This window comes from Herpailurus yagouaroundi, unplaced genomic scaffold, assembly GCF_014898765.1.
Source record: "Herpailurus yagouaroundi ecotype Mexico unplaced genomic scaffold, PumYag 182, whole genome shotgun sequence".
In the NCBI taxonomy this organism is placed as follows: Eukaryota; Metazoa; Chordata; class Mammalia; order Carnivora; family Felidae; genus Herpailurus; species Herpailurus yagouaroundi.
The window spans coordinates 21,214,308-21,235,252 of NW_024412413.1; the positions used below are offsets into that span (position 1 = coordinate 21,214,308).

The window sequence follows — 20,945 nt, forward strand, 5'->3', positions numbered from 1 at the left end:
ATTTTAACCATTTTTTAAATGAGATTTTTGTCTTATTGTTGAGGTGCATATATTTTCTTTTTTTTTTTTTTAATTTTTTTTTTCAACGTTTATTTATTTTTGGGACAGAGAGAGAGCATGAACGGGCGAGGGGCAGAGAGAGAGGGAGACACAGAATCGGAAACAGGCTCCAGGCTCTGAGCCATCAGCCCAGAGCCCGACGCGGGGCTCGAACTCACGGACCACAAGATCGTGACCTGGCTGAAGCCGGACGCTTAACCGACTGCGCCACCCAGGCGCCCCGAGGTGCATATATTTTCAATCCTTTTTCAGATCGTTTTACAAATATTTTCTCTCAGTCTGCCATTTGTCTTTTCATTTTCTTCATGCTGTATTTTGAAGTGTAAAAATGTTTAATTTTGATGAGTTCTAATTTATCTATTTTTTCTTTTATAGACTGTGCTTTTGTTCATATATCTAAGTAATCTTTGACTAGCCTGAGGTCTTGAAGATTTTCTCCCATTTTTTCCTTTACAAGTTTTACTGTTTCAGCTCTTACATTTAAGTCTATGATCCATTTTGAGTTCATTTATATATAACGGCATGAGGTGAACATCCAAGTTCAACATTTTCCATGTGAATATCCAGTTGTCCCAAAACCATTTGTTAGAATGGCTATCCTGGATTAATTGCTTTCCTTGGCACCTTTCAAAAAAAAAAAAAAAAAAAAAAAATCAGGTGAACATAAAGATTTATTTCTAGACTGTCAATTCTTTTCTATTGACCTTCATGTCTACCTTTGTGCCAGTATCACACTGTCCTAACTATCGCTTAATATAGAGTATAACAAAAATTCCCGTCAGCCGCATGCTTTTAAAAGGCATAGTTTCTGGCCACCAATCTTGCCACCTATAAACCCTCAAGGCTGAGAATGCTAAGACCCCAGCACATCACACATCTAATCAATCCACCACCAAGTCTTTACCCATTTCCAAAAAAGCTCACTTATTCATCAAAAGCAAATACAATCAAAATATGACAAACATACCTTCTTGCTATGGAAAGCATCCACTGGTAGAGCTTCTAACCTTCTTCAATCCCCAGATACTCTTAGGTACTTATCTCTTAGAGCACACATTGGAAGCACTACTAGGCAAAGACCACATGACTCTTCTTTAAGGGTCAAGTATTTATCTAAATTCAAGTCATTTAACATATAGTATTGGTTCCAGGAGTACAATTTAATGATTCATCACTGCTGTATAACACCCAGTGACATATAAAACCCAGTGACGTAAAACACCACATATAACATCACAGCAAATGCCCTGCTTAATGCCCATCACCCATTTAGCCCATCCCCCCACCCACCTCCCCTCCAGCAACCCTCAGTTTGTTCTCTACAGTTAGGAGTTTCTTATGGTTTGCCTCCCTCTCTGTTTTTATCTTTTTTATTTTTCCTTCCCTTCCACTATGTTCACTTGTGTGTGTGTGTGTGTGTGTGTGTGTGTGTGTGTGTGTGTAATCTTCTTTACCCATTCATCAGTTGATGGCCATTGGTTTTTTTCCATAATTTGGCTATTGTTGATAGTGCTGCTATATAAACATTGGGGTACATGTGCCCCTTCAAATCAGTATTTTTGTATCCTTTGGATAAATACGTAGTAGTACAATTGCTGGCTTGTCAGGTAGGTCTACTTTTAACTTTTTGAGGAACCCCCATACTGTTTTCCAGAGTGGCTGCCCCAGTTTGCATTCCCACCAACGGTGCGAGAGTGTTCCCTTTGCTCATGAAACATACTCAAATCTACAAAAGTTTCTTAGTGGTGATTGAGATAGTTGATAAAGGTGATAACATTTTTGAAGTAGTTTCTAGGTATCAGACTTTAAGCACTCAACTCATTTAACCACCACAATGACACTCCAAGGTAGGCACCATCATTATATCATCTACAGATGAGGAAACTGAGGCACAGAGAGGTTAGGTAAACTTGCTTAAGTGCACATAGCTAAGAAACTAAACAGAATGGAATATGGACCCAGGAAGCCCGGCATTAGAGCCTGTACTCTTAAACTCCACACTAGAACTGTTGATAAGACAAGAAAATAAAAAGCCAGACTTTAAAGAATTGAGGCTCATTTTATTTATTCATTTGTTATTATTCTTGAAGGCCTCCTATGTGGCAGCCCCTTTGAGGCACTGTGATAGGCTGAGATGTGATATTCCTCTTGAAGAAACAAAGAAATCAGAAAAATGAATGAGTCCTTTCAGTGTAGTGAGCCCCGAGTATGGAGTTATGGGAGCACCAGCAAAGGCTCCTCCTGTGCCTTGCTGATGGGGAATAGAGAGGGCTTCCTAGATGAGGAGGATGATAGTGTAAGTGTTCAGGAATGAGCAAGAGTGAGGCAAACAAGAGGAAAAAAATGTAGGAGCAAAGACTTACATGAGAGAGCATGACATCTGAGGGAACCGCGTATACTTTCAGAGATGGGTGAGTGTGCCATGTGGTACAAAACAGGGCCAGAGTGAAGGTCTTGAGCTTTACAGACTTTAGTTATTAAACATGTGATCCCCATCTCAAAACATCAAATGGTGCAAAGATATAGGAGATTGTGTGCAGAGCAGAACCTCCGGAAGGCCATGAAACTAAAACTTTGGTCCACTTTGGGATATGTAGACTGAACATTTACTAGAAAAAATTCTAGCCATTGACATATAGTAGATGACTTCCTGTCATCCTATACCAAAAAAAAGCCTCTTCCATTAGAGAAAATATTGACTACGACATCTTTAGAAATAATAGCCCAGTAACCCCAATTCCTCATTCTCAGGGACGAGCACAAAAATTTCTATTTTATCCAGCACTTACTTCTCTCAATCTTTAAACATTTTAAATTATATTGTTGACAATTATCATTTGTACTTATAAAATGATTTTTTCATTGCATTTCCGTATTTAACATTCATTCTTCTATTAGTCAAATTTGTATACAAAGCAGTTTCAAGTATTTAATCTGATTCTCACAACGACCCTGTGGAACACATAAGCAGATATCAAGACTCAATTTTGCCCAAGGTAACCTGGCTATTAGAATGTGGAGACCTGGGGGTAGGTCCTTACACCCATTTCCTGAGCTTGCAATACCACAGTACACAGTACATTGTGATTTTATAATCCCATGGGTACTAAAGAATGCCTTTAACATAACTCAGGAAAGATGTAGTCTGAATCCTTATGCCTTCAAAAATGTCACTGAGGGGTGCCCGGGTGGCTCAGTCGGTTAAGCATCCGACTTCGGCTCAGGTCATGATCTCCCAGTTTGGGAGTTTGAGCCCCGTGTCAGGCTCTGTGCTGACAGCTCAGAGCCTGGAGCCTGCTTCAGATTCTGTGTCTCCCTCTCTCTCTGCCCCTCCCCCGCTTGTGCTCTGTCTCTCTCTGTCTCTCAATAATAAATAAACGTTAAGAAAAAAAAATTTTTTTTTTAATGTCATTGAGCACCTAATTATAGGCAAGCTTGTGGAGCTATTGTGGAAATTGTAGAAATAATTTTCTACAATTAGTTTTTAATTGTTTTTTAATTGTTTTTAATCTGGTTTTTAAGATTACAAACGAAGCTGTTGGCTTTCACTAAAAAGTTCCACTAAAAAGAAGGGCCAACCAATAATAAAATCAAGAGAAACTGACATAAAATACTGATGTACTAGCCCCTGGATTTTTTTTTTTTTTTTTTTTTTTTTTTTTTGCCCCTGGATTAAGATTGCCACTATCCACCCAAGCCTGACAAGATATCCTTTCTAAGGCTAACAGGGAACTTTTAGCCCATTCTGTAGTAATTGCTTCCTTATTTGTCTTTTCTGACTTGAGTTACCTGATATCATTTCATTCTTACAAAGTAGAATGACCAAATAGATATTATCTCTCCATCTTAAAAATCAGCAAACAGGCTGAAACTCAAGAACTTGTTCAAAGTTACATAGTTTGTGGTGGAGCCAGGATTTAAGCCTCACTACATATGTTCATTATACCATGCTGCTTCCAGAACACCAATAAAGCATTATTACTCCCATTATATTTCAGCTCACTGTGAGTTGGGTACTAGAATTCAAATAATTTAGCTCTATGTTCCTAAATAATAGGAATATAATCTTATACCATTATTAAATAAAATACATCTCCATATACTTTGCAAACATAAGGTGGCATGTATAGACACCCTGGAAACATAACAAGTTCTATTTTTGGTTCATCATCATAACTGACTAAATATTAGGTGTCATTAACTTTTTTCCCAGTTAATGAAAATGTAAAAGAAAGTCAAATAATCAAAATATAGAATTACAGGATGTCCACATAGCATAGAATAATTTTTTTCTTTCTTTCTTTTTTTTTTTTTTTGGTAGGCTTCACGCCCATTGCAGGGCCCAACAGGGAGCTTGAACTCACAACTATGAGATTAAGACCTGGGCTGAGATCAAGAGTCAGATGCTTAACCGAGTGAGCCACCAGGTGCCCCTGCATAAATTCTAAGTGTTTCACATTTTTCATAGAAGAATTTATTCATAACATGAACTCCTTATTTTTATGAAGCACTTTTCATGCTTAACTGCTGTTTTGAGCCTTATAACTACCTAGAGGACCAAATAGCAGACTACCCCCACTTTACCATTGAAGCCAACGGCATGGAGAAAACCAATGAAGCACTTAATTCTTTTGAGGTACTGGGCAGAATTTCACTAGAAATCATACCCATATAGTCATCTGATGGCTGTCACTAGATGCCTTTAACAAATTATTTATCATTTCATCTTGGAGAAATCCATTCCCCACAGCACCCAGCATAAGACACTTAATTATCAACTCTCAAGTCTATTTTCTGGCTGTAAAGACCAGAGAATTTATTTTTCTTTAATATGTGTTATTGCCTGAACACTCTTGAGTATATATTGGTTCAGACTCAGTCTGGTGTCCCTATTTGTAAGTAATTGGGAAAATACTGGTTCATTTCACCCATGGAAAACACTTTCCAGTTCTGCTTTATACACCATGAATGGTAGCTTGAAAAAAAGATTCAGTGCTATCTTAGGTCGTGTCCAAGGCCAAAATATCCTAGGAAATCTGATAATTTAGTAAGTACAGTTGCATCATAATGCAACCTAAAGATGTGAGAGAAAGTAAAATCAGGGAGGATATTTTGAAGAATTTTTCACCACCTTCACCTTCAAGTGCAGATGGAACCAAGTGTCCAGATAATTTCAGTATATGGAGCAGCTAACAGGGTTCATACTTAGGACATAAAGAATCAAAACAGAACAAACCTACACACATTGGAGACATATTTCTTGTGAGGTCCTATCCTTCTCATAAATTAAATACAAAAAGCCAAATTTTCTTATCAGTCTATCACAGCCTGCTGGTGTTCAAAAAACGTACCTGCAAAAGTGCCAGTGTCATGGACCATTAATTGGGACACAGTGACATCTTCTGGTAGTTTATAGACTAAATACATTTATGCCAGACAACTTTTTCCCTGGAAGCCAGCCACTGTTTTAAAGGAATAGATTTACTTATCTTTTGGTATACCTTTATTGTACCCATAAGTGTGAATCATTAAATTTCTGAAATGAATGAAACATAAATTAGCTAAAAATGACATTATAGCTCACCTGCTCCTTGCCTTGTCATCCCTAGGTTCATCTAATACGGAAGGTTTTAAGCAGCCAATGTTAATTCCACTTTTCCTGGTAATCAAAAGTCATTTAACCAGACTTTCCTTAATTCAAGCATTTTTCATATAATCTTAAATTTTAAAAACCAGTGCTCTATTCCCCTTCCCAATGTAACCAGCTTCATTTGGGGAAATACAATCCCTAAATAATCATTTGATAGCATCCAAAACAATTTTAAAAAGGCACTATGCAAGGCTGACCTCATGTCCCATCTCTGGGAAGCCTTCCCACTCCTAGTCTAGGTTGTGCTTGCCTCCTGCGTATATCTGTCACATTACTATCCTATAATTGCTTACTCTGCTACCTTTATAACTATAGTGCAAATCCCTTGAGGGCAAGGCCTATTATCTCATAACCATTTGTGTCCCAAGAACCTCACTTTGCCAAACCTATAACCTATTTTTTGAAGAATGAATTCAAACCATGCTAGGTGATGTGTCTGTTCTTCACACAGATACTATTTTAGAGGCCTATGTCCATCATAAGGAAGATGAGGATATCTATTGAGCAGCTACCATGTACCTGGAGCCTTGCCAGATATTTCACACACTTTATTTCATTTAATCCTAATAAGCCTGAAAAGCATGATCCTCAATTTATGGCTGGGAAAACATATTACAGTCAGCTATCGAAAGAGACAAGATTTAAACCCATTCATTCTGTGTGTTTATTTATACACTATTCCAAAATGAGAATTTCTAAAGAAATGATATAAAACTTTGAAGAAAAAAAAAAAGGAAACCAGAACAAAGGAGAAGTAAGAATTTAAAAAATCAGATAAAGCCAGAAGGTAAACACTGAACAGTGCATACTATCAATATCCTATACATTTGCTACAAGTGGACTGCAAATTTGGCTGAACTTCCAAGCTGTTAATATGTGATTTTTTTACATTATTCAGAGACATTATCTTTTAAAGGTTAGGGCAAACCAGTTGCTTAGAAGCACATTTACTCCTGAACTGAAACCTGAAATTTCTCCTATGGGTTCTCAAAGAAACTGTTATATGTTAGAGTGAACCAGCGTCATCCCTGGCATGGATGTTCAGTTTCCCTATACAGTCCAAAACTAAGTGTGGTAAAGGAACTTGATGTGTAACCAAAGGTACCCCAGACACAAAGGCCTCCATTTAGAGGGCTTAGTTTCTAGAGAATTGGAATGATTACTCAATATATGGCTTCTTCCATAAACATTTCTTAAAAGTGAGATTTTAAATGCTGGACAATAGACTTAAAGGCTTTCTCTGACAGGTACCTGGGGCATGGATATTATTGCTGATCAAGAGCAGGTGCATAGAATCACTGGTGCTGGGGAGAGAAAGAACATCGCTTCTGAAAGTGGACCAGTCTAATGAGGATATTGTTTCAGGGAGAGGCCTTTCCATCACTTCACAAGAGTGATCTTAAGAGTACCTACTGTTAGAGACAAGATTTTCTTAAAAACAAGTTTGGATCTGTTTCAACACATGAACAAACATATAAATCATGCCACCTCCTTACAGCATGAATGCTAGAATTTTAGCTTGAAAAATTCTAAAAACATAACAAAAAGCCTGCCAACTTTATCTGGCTCCAAAGTCCTATGCACTCTGTATGCTTCTAGTGTGTGCCGATGCAAATGCCCCATATCAGACTTTCATTTAATCACTGCATTTAGAAAAACTGGCAATCTTAAGGACAGAGACTTGGAAGAGACCTGAATGAATGTTGATTACTATCTTCAGATTCTAGACATTAAAGTCTCAGTTTCATTTACTTATTTATATGAAAGTCAAACACTGGCTTTCCTAACAACCTAGGCCAACAAAGGAACATATGCAAAAAGTAGAAGGAAAAAAAAAAAGATAAAAATTGGAACTGCATCAACTAGGTATAATTAAAGTAGCTAAACCAGATTTCCCGCGCAAGCACATTTAAAAAGAACTTTTAGAAGGTTTTAATATAGGCTAGGTATATAAAAATCAACCCCATTAACACTTTTGCTAGCAGCAAATATGTATCATATGGCCCCATTTTTAAACGGCTTAGTAACATATAGTTGTCAGATCACTACCTTGTACACCTGAAACTAATGTAACATTGTGTCAACTTTATACTTCAATACAAAGATTTTAATAATATTTTTAAATGTTTAAATAAAATGGCATAGTACTTTCAGGATCTATCAGTGAGTGAGGTCAGTAGGCAGAACCCACACCAGGTATTTGAATGAGGAAATTTTAATAAAATAATTGTTAACTAGTAGTAGTAATGGTTAATTAATTAAAGGCACAAAAGAGGCCTGAGTACAGAAGTAGCAGTTGCAGGAAAAAAAGGAGCTACTACCTCTAGGCTGAGAGGAAGTGAAAAAAATTAAGTAACTATAGACCAAGAGAGGCTCTCTTCCCCACCCCAGCCCCCACCCCCCAAGCTGAGCGCCAAGCTTCTCTGGAGTGGGTGTGGTTTCCACAGGAACTTTCAGACTGCCAGTATTGTAGAAATTTGTCAGAGTTCATGGACCACAGAGTGGGAGACAGCTGCTGAGTTGTCCCGGAAGTAGATCCCAGGAGCTGTTCCAAAGGGACAGCAAGGTTGGGAGAGTCTAACCCCGCGCACAGCTGGAACTCTCCTGCTGGGCTCCTGAGCTCCAACAGTAAATTAAAACAGAGAACCAGGACCCAGAAGTGAAGTGTCTTCTTGATGCTCTTGCTTTTTTGCAGGGCCACTTCAGGGCCCTCTATCAATGAAGACTAACATTCTGCTAAGCTCACGGAAGAGAGAAATTTATAAGGTCCAGGCTCCAGCATCACAAAGTAGGACAGAAAATGTTGGATTTGGAGCTGGGAGATGGTTAAGCTGATAACTGCCATGGTTCACCCCTATGGCTGCTTAGCTTCTATATACACCTACACTATGTAATACAGTAGCTACTAGCAACATGGGGCTACTGAGTATCTGAAACGTGAGTAGCCTGAATTGAGGTGTGCTAAGTGTAAAATATATACTGGAGCTCAAAGACTAGGTATAAAATGTAAAATATCTCATTAAATTTTATATAATTTATGTTGAAATACTTTGGCTCTGAATTATTTATTCAGTTAAACGTTAATTTCACCAATTTTTACTTTTTAATGAAGTTACTAGAAAATTTTAAATTACTTATGTGGCTTACATCTTGGAGATAATCCTCCCTTGAGTGGCAGGAGAAATTTGGCTGCTTTGGACAGAAAAAGTTTTTAATATCCAACAAGCTCCATTTTGGTGAAATGGTTTTTCCCACTGCACCCCCTCCTCCTCAGGGTTACATACTTTAATTCTGCTTCATGTCTGGATACCACAAGCACTGCTAACCCGGCTCCCCAGCCCTCCTCACCCACAATTCAGAGAAGCAGCTGATTTTAACCATAAACATTTGTTTCATCACCTCCCTCTCCTTCAACGTCAATTTTTCCAACATAAATATACTTACGGTATAAAATGAATACTGAACACATATTGCTACATAGAACATTCTCAACAAAAGCAACTGCAGAAGAATTCATACAATAAAGGATGCAACATGGCAGAGCATCAGACTGCAGATTAGGGGGAAAAAAATCTAGCTTCTATTCCGGGCTCTGACCTCCTTGGGTTAGGCCATGTAAGTATCTGGCCCGCTATTTCTATAACTTGGAGAAAGGGCTCAATTATTCCAGTTTTATCCACACTACACCATGAAATTGTTTTGAGACTGCAAAGGTGTTGTTTTTTTTAATGAATAGGATAGAATAAAAAAATCAGAATATTCCACATGTATTAAAGACATTTTCTAAAACATTTGTTTCAGGTATATATTTCATATGCTGGTTTGCAGTGTAACGTATTTCTGAGTGTCATAGTTACAGTTTGAAAGCCACCAATGTAGATTATCTGTTAAAATCCTATATAGCTTAAATTCTTAGATTCATTTTGCTCAAAATTTATTTCAAGACCAGTAAATCACAAAGCATAAAATCACAACTTAATATAGAGATTTTTATCAAAGCTAAAATTTATTTGGTGCATACTCTGTGCTTGCTATCAGGTACTGTCACATATACGTTTTCTTTTAGTCTTGTAAAAGCAACCATGTGAGGTATTTTACAGGTTAAAATAACAAAAACCTACTTCCTTAACTTCTTCAGGTGAAAAGAGGGTTATAAGCATTCCAAAACAAAAACAAAAACAAACAAAAACCAGCCAAGTACACAGTCTATTTCCATTTCCTTTTATACATCCTCTCTCTATATATATCACACATTTTAGCATTAGGAGAATAAGGAACCAACTCAAATAAAGGGAATCTTTCTTGTAATTTTTGTCTATAGGTACTTTTTAACCCATCAACTTTCTACTCTAAGCACAAGGACTTAAATGTTGTCAATATCTGAAATAATTTTAAGATGATCTAGTATTATGAAAATTTTGTTCACACAGAAATACAAGCCTAAAAATGGCACTATATTTCAGATGTAATTTCTTTCTTTCTCTTTCTTTCTTTCTTTCTTTCTTTCTTTCTTTCTTTCTTTCTTTCAAGTAAGCTGTACACCCAGTGGGGCTTGAGCTCACAACCCTGAGATCAAGAGTTGTGTGCTCTACCGACTGAGCCAGCCAGGCACCCATCAGATGCAATTTCTCAATAGATAAAGGGAATGGTAGCAGTTCAATTGATGGACATAATTTAGGTAAAATATCTTCAAGAAAACAGAAAAACTATACGAAAAGATTTCTAAAACTGTAGCACCATTACCTCAATGAATGAGCACATTTCAAGATGTAAAAATTACCTAAGAATTATATATTATATTCTTTCAAATAATCTATTTTTATATTTAGAAGTTCAAATTATATGTTGTTATATTCAACTTTCCTTCTAATTAGGAGTTCAACACTGACATCAAGTTATTTTACAAATAAAAAGCAATTTCCTAATAAACAGTTACTACAAAATTGTTACTAAGGAAAATTCTTCAACATTAATTTTATTCCATATGTAAACTTTCCTCAAGAGAAATATTAATATTGTGTTACAAATAAGACCAGTAATCTGGTCAGAGTGTGAACGTATTTGACAAAAACATTTGATCTTCCTAGTGCCTTTCATTTCTTGGATAAATTTCTTCAACATTCCTGTGAATCTTTTTTATAAAACCATGCAGTAACAAAGTACACCTCATACAGAAACCAGATGTAAAGCTGACCTTTTATTTTTTAAAGTACCCCCTTACTGAATACTGCCAGCAATATTATCAACAAATAACATTTTATAATCAAGAACTGTACATTCAATGTATATATTTTGTGTGTGTGTGTGTGTGTGTGTGTGTGTGTGTGTGTATTTCAATGAATAAGCTTGGTATCAGCACACTAAACTTCATGTGATTTACTTTAAATGATTGCTGGTTTCAGAGAATTAAAAACCACAAACCCTATGGCAGCAACTATAATGCATATATAGTTCTCTGAAAGATCATTTTGAAGTTATCACATAATGGTGGAATATAATTTAAACAAAATACAAATAACATTTACAGCATAAGGCTCTGTGGTTGAATAATCAGCACATCAAAGAAAAATATCAGAGAAAGACTTTAAAAATAAAGCAGATTTCCTATTAGAAGAATTTTTTTTTTGTTTGCTAACAATAGCTAATTGTGGACATAAAAATGTTCAAACAAAAGTTTCCTAAAATTTCTAGAACACAATTAAACTTTAGTTGCAGTAATTGATGAGGTCAGACTTTATCATGGTAAACTGAAAGTTAATCTGTTGGTAGCGAGAAGATACAACCGCTCATTTTTAGAGAAGTAAAGTTTATTACATTTGAAACGATACAGCAGAAATCTCAAAAGTTTACTCATTAAATATAGTTTCTTACAAATATCCTTTTGAAAATGCAATTCATATGTGCTACAACCTCAGAAGTTTGAATTCAAAATGAAATATGAAGGCAAGAGTCAGGGAAATCACATCAGAGGGCTTTGTCAAATATCTGTACAAATCAGTACATATTCTTCTATCTGTCATACAGTAGGAAAGAAAGTGATTCTAAATATATCCAAGTAAATGCAGAAAAATACATTAGTATTTGAGGCAGACCATGCTAAAATATAATTTACAATGATTAGTTTGCATTTAAGATGGTTAATAATGCCTTTAGTTTGAACCAATGAAATCAACATTAAGTTAAATTTTGTAGTATTTGTTCAGTCTTTTGTGTTGAACATTAGTTCATCTGTGAAGTAAATAAGATTGGAAAAAGCAAGTGACCTGATCCTTTTCATTATGTTTATCATTATCTCCTTCAGTCATACTAAATGCAAACAAATCAATAGAGCATCAGGATTTTTCACACATTAAAGACTAATGACTTGTGAAAGCAGACTGTGTACCATGTAGTATTTAACATATGAAACTTGCATTAACCATCAACTCAAAATTTCTTAAATAACCCAAGATTTACAAGCTAAAATAAACAAACATTTGATTAAAAAATTCTGCTATTCAAGATACTCAGGTGTCTTTTTTCTCTTAGAGATTGGTAAGGGTTGGGTCTTTTAAAAACTTGGAAGAGGAGGTGGTAAGAGGAAAAAATTCCTCAATGCTTTAAAAAACTCAACTGTTACGAGTCCATACAATTACTATGCTGGCATGGAAACAAGGTGTTTTCTGTCATGGAACCATTCACTTTCCCATAGAAGTAGTTCCTCCAAGCCAACTATACAAAGATGTAAATTCGCTTACCCATGATTAAAATTGAAGTAATCCTTCAAAAACAGAGCAAGACACCTCACCCAAAAAGATCTTTTAAATCATTGCTAGCTGAACTGCTATTGGTCATTGTAGTTGGTGGCTGTGCAAAGTTCTGCGGGCTAAAGAAAGGATTAGCCTGCATACCAAAGGCAGACTGTCCCATCATGTTCATTGGTGTTCCCATTACTGAACTGCCCATACCTGGAGACGCTTGAGGAGGTACAAATTGATTAAGCCACTGATTTGGTTTCTGTTGTGATAACTGGTTCATGCTAACTTTGGGTTTCTGAGGGCCAAAGAGATTATTAAGAGCAGACATATCTGTGGGTCTTTGTTGAGTCTGCTTCGCACCAGCAGGAGGAACAGCACTGAAGTTTGGCAAAGTGGAAGGTGTTCCCAGTGTCATCTTGGTCACTCCGGGTGTGCTTGGACTACTGAATAAGTTCTGGTTTGTATTAACCGGCATGTTGAATCCTGAAGTCTGAAAGCCCATGTTAGCATTTAGGCCGTTGGTCAAATTTCTCTTGGTGTTATCAACTGGTGTAGAAAACATCATGCCAAGGCCCATAGAAGGAACAGAAGTGAAGGTACTTGAAGCAGAAATTTTAGGGGTACTAACAGAAAGGCTGGTCAAAGATGACATGTTATCCATCAATGTGTCTGTCAAGTCCTTAGTCTGAAAAATATGAGGGAATTACTTTACCTCCAAGATTGCCAAATTCTTTACAATCAGTAACTTTGACAGGTTGTACTATAAATGACAACTCCAAATTAAGCTCAACAGTCTATACCAAGTTGGCAAACCACAGCTCACAGGCGAAATCCAGCCTGCCACATACTTTTACAGATGAACATTTGCAATCAATTTGATGACAGGGAACACTAACTTTGAATTCCAATTAAATAAAATGCTGGCTCCGCCCACCGCTCCCCAAAATAGAAATTCCTTCTTCTCATTAGATCTGCATTGCAAAAATGATACTCTATTTAATTTTTATATTTTGAATTGCATCACAATTTTGTAGAAATTTGTTTTCTCTCTTACGTAAATACCTACAAAATATTTTTGATTTTGCCTCTTGGCCCATAAAGATTTTTCTCTGAAGAAGAATTTTAGTGATTAGGAGGTAACGAAAAAGGGGTGCCTGGGTGGCTCAGTCATCTGGGCGTCCAACTTTGGCTCTGGTCATGACCCCACCATTCATGAGTTCAAGCCCCACATGAGGCTCTGTGCTGACAGGTCAGGGCCTGGAGCCTGCTTTGGATTCTCTATCTCCCTCTCTCTGTGCCCCTCCCTCATTCGTACTCTGTCTCTCTCAAAAGTAAACATAAAAATTTTTTTTCACAAAAAAAGAGGTAACAAAAAATAATTTAAAGAAAGCTTTTAAGATAAAGTTATTTCTGCAGTCTGTATGAGTTTGAACTCTCTACCAGCAAGAACCTTAAGCCCTGCCATAGCACTACCACCTAGGACAGTGTCTGGTACATAATAAGAAATAAATACTGGTCAGGACATATTGGTAAGTATTCCTAAATCAAATTACAGACCTGGCTATAACTGAAACACCAAAAATTAAAAATTACTTTTTGGTCAAAAATATATAAATGCCTGAACATAATATTACTGATCATTTCAAGGTGAACAGAGTTAATCAGTACTATGAAACCTAATATTTTTTAAGAATATTACTGCCTTCTCTTTATTGGTATTTATCTAGCTTTCTGTTTGTTTGGTAACAAACACTATCTCAAAATATTATACATTAGGGCAGGCTATTGAGGAGTGGCTGGAAAATCCTTTATGCCCATAGTTCTTAGAAACTGCATTATTGAAATTTCTTAGAAATATATTTTTAGACAAACACTAATAGGTAGACTAAGTTATATACTCCTTAAGTATCGGACACTTGAAATTATACACAAGTATAACCTGAAAGTAAGTATGCTTGAAATTCTGCAAGAGAAATCAATTCTGACCTGTTTGACTGGAGCAACAGGTGTGTGTACTTGGGGTTTAAGAGGCTGCTGGCTTTTCAACTTCTGTGCTTGCTCCTGTTCTTTTGCTAATTTTTGTTTTTCTTCAAGTGTAAGTGATGCCTCAGAAAAAAAACAAAGTATATATATATATATATATATCAATGAGCAATTTCATAATTCCACTTATAAAACAGAAGACTTCTTTTTTTGTAAGGTATGTCTTAGTATGTTTGACAATAGCAAATAATTTGCAAATTACTCCTGTAGTGATTGCCACAGGTACATTATATTTTGAATTATTATAAGCTTTTACTTTAGGTAGAAACTCACAAAATCTCTGCTAAAATAGTTCCAGTATGAAAACAGTTATTGTTTGGGGCGCCTGGGTGGCGCAGTCGGTTAAGCGTCCGACTTCAGCCAGGTCACGATCTCGCGGTCCGTGAGTTTGAGCCCCGCCGTCAGGCTCTGGGCTGATGGCTCAGAGCCTGGAGCCTGTTTCCGATTCTGTGTCTCCCTCTCTCTCTGCCCCTCCCCCGTTCATGCTCTCTCTCTCTCTGTCCCAAAAATAAATAAACATTGAAAAAAAAAATTTTAAAACATTCATCAAAATGACTTTTTTCCAGACAAGGAGAATATGACTTGATGACTTCATCTTATAAAATTGGGAGATTCCTGTTCAACCCTATCTCACTCCAAAAATATTTTAGGAACTCACCAAAAAGCTAAGGAAAACATAAACAGTGTCTTTCACTGCTAAAGGTCTGCATCAAATTTGACATTTGTCTTTTTCCTTTATCAACTTTGCTAAACTATAAACTCACAGTATGTTCTCTTAAAATTTTGTAAACCATGCCTGGTAGCTCCTTGGCTTTACACATATAGGTACTCGTTTTTGTCAAATGAATAGAAGAAAAGTTGCCCCCAGGAGAAATTCAAAATTAACATATTATATTGAATATTAACAAATATTTCAATTGGAAAGTATCATTTTATAATTTATTATTCAAAATCAGAAGCAGAGTCAAGACACAGTAACATTTATCAAGAGGTAGGACTGGCAAAGTCCAGCAGAAAGGACAAAGGAGGCAGGCAATCTAGAAGTTACCATGTGGGAGGCTGAGTAATAAAAGAAGTTAAAATTCTCAAGTCTGTATATTCTCAATGTGAATCAGGTCATGTTCCCATGATAATTTTTAAATTTCATAAAAATATTAAAAAATGTTTCTTGTTAAGATGCTGAACAGTATTTCCCAACAAAATCTGTAATTTATAGGAAGTCCTATAATATAAATAAGTACACTACAGGAGTAAGTGAAGAAACTTACTCTTTTATGTTTATTCTGTAACCCATCCTCTTTATTTTCTGATTCACCGCCAGTAAGAAAGTCTGCTCCAATGTTGTTAAAGACTTTGTCAATATGCTGAAAAGAAAAATGTCAAACCACCTGAATGACATCAAAAAATTGTGATATTACTGCTTAAAGGGCAAAAGCCTCTCAAATGAAGCACACTGTCAAACTCTTTTTATAAAAATTAAAATAATCTAAATGTCTTACCTGAGATCCAACATTTGTAACTTTCATCTCCTCAGAAGCATTCATTTGATTTCCTATATCCAAAGATCTGCAGGAAAATTGAATGATGACAAAGCAATGAAAAGAAATGCTTATTTTTAAAATACTCATACAAAAAATGGTTCTTCCACATGGGGGTTATTGTAACCTAAACAAACTTCTTTCAGGACAGTCATACTCTTTTTCATTATTTGCTACAATTAATGTCTGCTTGCTCAAAAACAGTAACATTTGCATAACAAGTCTTTTTTTTTTTTTTAATTCAATATTCAAAATTTACTGGAGAATTTACTCAGTCTCATAAAATCAGGCAAGCATGATTCTTACTGTCAGAGAGCTTATAGATCACTGAGACAAGGTATGATATGTAGGACTTGATGTGATTAAATTCAGAACCTGATTCTAATAATAAGCGCTACAATCACTGTGATGGGCCAGATCCATGCCTTGAAAACCAGGCAAGATTTAGATGAGAAAAAGAAAAAAGAAGAGTTCGTTTACACCTCAAGTACAAATACTAGATATTAAAATTTTCTCTTATAAGTTTTTAAAAATTATTTTTCAGGGTTCCTGTGTTAATACAGTCAACCCACGAAATGACATAAATATCTACGTCATTGAATATTTAGAGAATAGAATATTTAGAGCGTACAAAGGGCTATTTCAAGTCATCCTACACCTGGTGTATTTGCTTCCTTAAGCCTTCATCTCACTCTGGGGCAGAACCTAAAAAAATTTATACGTGGGGACCTTGCTCATAATTGGTATAAATTTTAGTGAGTATCTCATGTCTTTTGGCTCAGGATTCAACAGCCATCTTAAAATCACATGTTTTTTTCTGGGAAACAAATATAGTGATTTTATTTTAATAAACCGGCATTCTCCAGTGAGTAATTTTATCTTTCCCTTCTTTCTTTGAAAACTAGTATTTTGCAAATAATTTGGAAAATCCTCCCTTAAAGAAACGTGCATGTTGTGGTATTAAATATGAAATGAACGCTGTATAAATGTTTCTGGAATCAGAGAAAAGAAAAAGGGTGAGATCAAAATACTAGGGTTTCATAGATTTGAAAAATATTTGTAAGCGGTGCTCTTCATCATTAGCACTCTGAATTTACAACACTAGTAGCTAATGCTGACAAGAGACTTTCTCAGCAATAGAATTTTCTTTACATATAGAAAATCTTACGATTATCATATTACACTTTTACACTCAGAAATGACATTGGATTTTCCACAATATTCTATTTTAACTCAGTTCAACTTAACATGCTGGAAAATTTTTAAATGTTTTACATGTGATCAAATTGAAATCCATCAATTTTTTACAATGCAGAACAAACTGATGGTTACCTGAGGGGAGATGAATGGGGGGATGTGTAGAATAGGTGAAGGGGATTAATAATGAGCACTGAGTAATAATGTATAGAATTTTTGAATGACTATACTGTACACCTGAAACTAATATAACACTGTATGTTAACTATACTGGAATCAAAATAATAAACTTCATTTAAAAAAACAGGAATCCATCAATTTTTTGGGTCCTTATTCCAGAAAATCAATCATGAGGTCACTTTAGTGTCACTGTTGGGCCATGTACAATTCATATGCAACCTACTTACTTCTGCTGTTCTTGCATTATTTGAAGTTGTTCCAGTTTAGTCTTATGTTCAGACTCCAATCTGTTAAGCATCTCTTTTATGACGGAAATGAAAGAATTGAACTGGTGTAATAAGAAAGTGATACAGTTACAATGTTTCAAGTTAGCAGCAAATGTAATGTAATAAGAGAATTTAACAAGTTAATCATAATACTCTCATTTTTACCAGTATACGACCCACTCAGAGTACGGATGTCACAAAAATAGTATATTTAAACTCAGCAATCACAGCAAGCTTTTACAATATCTCTGTATGATGGTGGTAAGGTTGATGAGGCTTTCTAACTTCCAGAAAACATATCTCAATGGGTTTTCTAGCCTGAGTTGTCTAACAGCTATTATTCAAGGGTCTTATAAATTTACCCCCACCAGTTATTACATATTGACTTTCCTAGAATAATCCAGAAGTGACCATCTGAATTTGTGCATATCTGGAAACAACCCACTTAATAGTGCATTAAAAAATTAGTTTATTGGAGGATCCTGGGAAGATGGCAGCATAGGAGGATGCTGGGCTCACCGCGCGTCCTGCTGATCACTTATTCCACCTACACCTGCATAAATAACCCAGAAAACCGCCAGAAGATTAGCAGAATGGAGTCTCCAGAGCCAAGTGCAGACGAGAGGCCCACGGAAGAGGGCAGGAAGGGAGGAGAGGCGGTGCACGCTCCACGGACTGGCGGGAGGGAACAAGGACGGAGGGGCGGCCCGCCAGCCAAGCAGAGCCCCAAGTCTGGCTTGCAAAAGCGGAGGGGCCGGACAGAGTGTGTTCCGACAGCAAGCGGGACTTGACATCTGGAAGGCTATAAGCTAACAGCTCTGCTCAGAGAATGGGAGGGCTGGAGGACAACAATGGGAGGGAGAGTTGTTGAGCCCCGGAAGACAGAGCTCAGCTTGGCGGGGAACAAAGGCGCTCGCCAGCACTATCTCCCTCGCCCGTCCCCCAGCCAAAATCCCAAAGGGAACCAGTTGCTGCCAAGGAACTTGCTGGCACCGCGCAAACACCCAAAGCTGTGCTTCTGAGGATCCATCCCTCCGGCGGGTCTGACTCCCTCCCGGTGCCGCAGGGCCCCTCCCGAAGTGGATCTCCGAAGGAAAAGCGAGCTGAGCCTGCCCCTCCCGCCCCTGTGCACCTTGCCGATCCACGCCAGCTAATACGCCAGATCCCCAGCACCACAAGCCTGGCAGTGTGCAAGTAGCCCAGACACGCCACACCACCCCACAGTGAATCCCGCCCCTAGGAGAGGGGAAGAGAAGGCACACACAAGTCTGACTGTGGCCCCAGAGGTGGGCTGGGGACAGACATCAGGTCTGACTGCAGCCCCGCCCACCAACACAAGTTATTCAAGACAGCACAAGGGAAGTGCCCCGCAGTCCCACACCACTCCAGGGACTATCCAAAATGACGAAATGGAAGAATTCCCCTCAGAAAAACATCCAGGAAATAACAACAGCTAATGAACTGATCAAAAATGATTTAAACAACAGAAAGTGAATTTAGAATAATAGTCATAAAATTAATCGCTGGGCTTGAAAACAGTATAGCTGACAGCAGAGAATCTCTTCCTACAGAGATGAAGGGACTAAGGAACAGCCAGGAGGAGCTAAAAAATGCTGCAATGAACTGCAAAATAAAATGGAGACAACTACGGTTCGGATTGAAGACACAGAGGAGAGAATAGGTGAACTAGAAGATAAAATTATGGAAAAAGAGGAAGCTGAGAAAAAGAGAGGTAAAAAAATCCAGGAGTATGAGGGGAAAATTAGAGAACTAAGTGATACACTAAAAAGAAATAATATACGCATAATTGGTATCCCAGAGGAGGAAGAGAGAGGGAAAGGTGCTGAAGGTGTATTTGAAGAAATAATAGCTGAGAACTTCCCGGATCTGGGGAAGGAAAAAGGCATTGAAATCCAAGAGGCACAGAGAACTCCCTTCAGACGTAACTTGAATCGATCTTCTGCAAGACATATCACAGTGAAACTGGCAAAATACAAGGATAAAGAGAAAATTCTGAAAAGAGCTAGAGATAAACATGCTCTAACATATAAAGGGAGACCTATAAGACTCGTGACAGATCTCTCTTTTGAAACTTGGCAGGCCAGAAAGAATTGGCACGAGATCTTCAGTGTGCTAAACAGATAAATATGCAGCCAAGAATCCTTTATCCAGCAAGTCTGTCATTTAGAATAGAAGGAGAGATAAAGGTCTTCCCAAACAAACAAACACTGAAGGAATTCGTCACCACTAAACCAGCCCTACAAGAGACCCTAAGGGGGATCCTGTGAGACAAAGTACCAGAGACATCACTACAAGCATGAAACCTACGGACATCACAATGACTCTGAACCCGTATCTTTCTACAATAACACTGAATGTAAATGGACTAAATGCGCTAACCAAAAGACACAGGGTATCAGAATGGATAAAAAAACAAGACCCATCTATTTGCTGTCTTCAAGAGACTCATTTTAGACCTGAGGACACCTTCAGATTGAGAGTGAGGGGATGGAGAACTATTTATCATGCCACTGAAGTCAAAAGAAAGCTGGAATAGCCATACTTATATTAGAAAAACTAGACTTTAAATTAAAGGCTGTAACAAGAGATGAAGAAGGGCATTCTATAATAATCACAGGGTCTATCCCATCAGGAAGAGCTAACAATTATAAATGTCTATGTGCCGAATACAGGAGCCCCCAAATATATAAAACAATTACTCACAAACATAAGCAACCTTATTGATAAGAATGTGGTAATTGCAGGAGACTTTAACACTCCACTTACAGAAATGGATAGATCATCTAGACACACGGTCAATAAAGAAACAAGGGCCCTGAATGCTACATTGGATCAGATGGACTTGACAGATATATTTAGAACTCTGCATCCCAAAGCAATAGAATATACTTTCTTCTCGAGTGTACATGGAACATTCTCCAAGATAGATCACATACTGGGTCACAAAACAGCCCTTCATAAGTATACAAGAATTGAAATCATACCATGCATACTTTCAGACCACAATGCTATGAAGCTTGAAATCCACCACAGGAAAAAGTCTGGAAAACCTCCAAAAGCATGGAGGTTAAAGAACACCCTACTAAAGAATGAATGGGTCAACCAGGCAATTAAGAGAAGAAATTTAAAAATATATGGAAACAAACGAAAATGAAAATACAACAATCCAAATGCTTTGGGATGCAGCGAAGGCAGTCCTGAGAGGAAAATACATTGCAATCCAGGCCTATCTCAAGAAACAAGAAAAATCCCA

The 20,945-nt window shown here is 37.1% G+C and overlaps 1 protein-coding gene across 6 annotated transcripts in view; it reads right to left on the bottom strand.

The window, feature by feature from the left end:
* Positions 1-10,894: 10,894 nt before the first annotated feature.
* Positions 10,895-20,945, bottom strand: part of SCYL2 (SCY1 like pseudokinase 2) — a 72,593-nt gene continuing 62,542 nt past the window's right edge. For 5 of the 6 annotated variants that reach the window (XM_040491117.1, XM_040491115.1, XM_040491112.1 and 2 more), the window contains 5 exons: positions 17,633-17,733; positions 15,990-16,056; positions 15,759-15,854; positions 14,434-14,553; positions 10,895-13,132 (listed from right to left, as the gene is read on the bottom strand). In XM_040491117.1, the coding sequence (XP_040347051.1) occupies positions 12,494-13,132; positions 14,434-14,553; positions 15,759-15,854; positions 15,990-16,056; positions 17,633-17,733 (1,023 nt within the window). In that variant the 3' untranslated portion in view covers positions 10,895-12,493. The remainder of the gene's footprint in view (positions 13,133-14,433; positions 14,554-15,758; positions 15,855-15,989; positions 16,057-17,632; positions 17,734-20,945) is intronic. The other variant, XM_040491116.1, reaches the window with a different exon arrangement.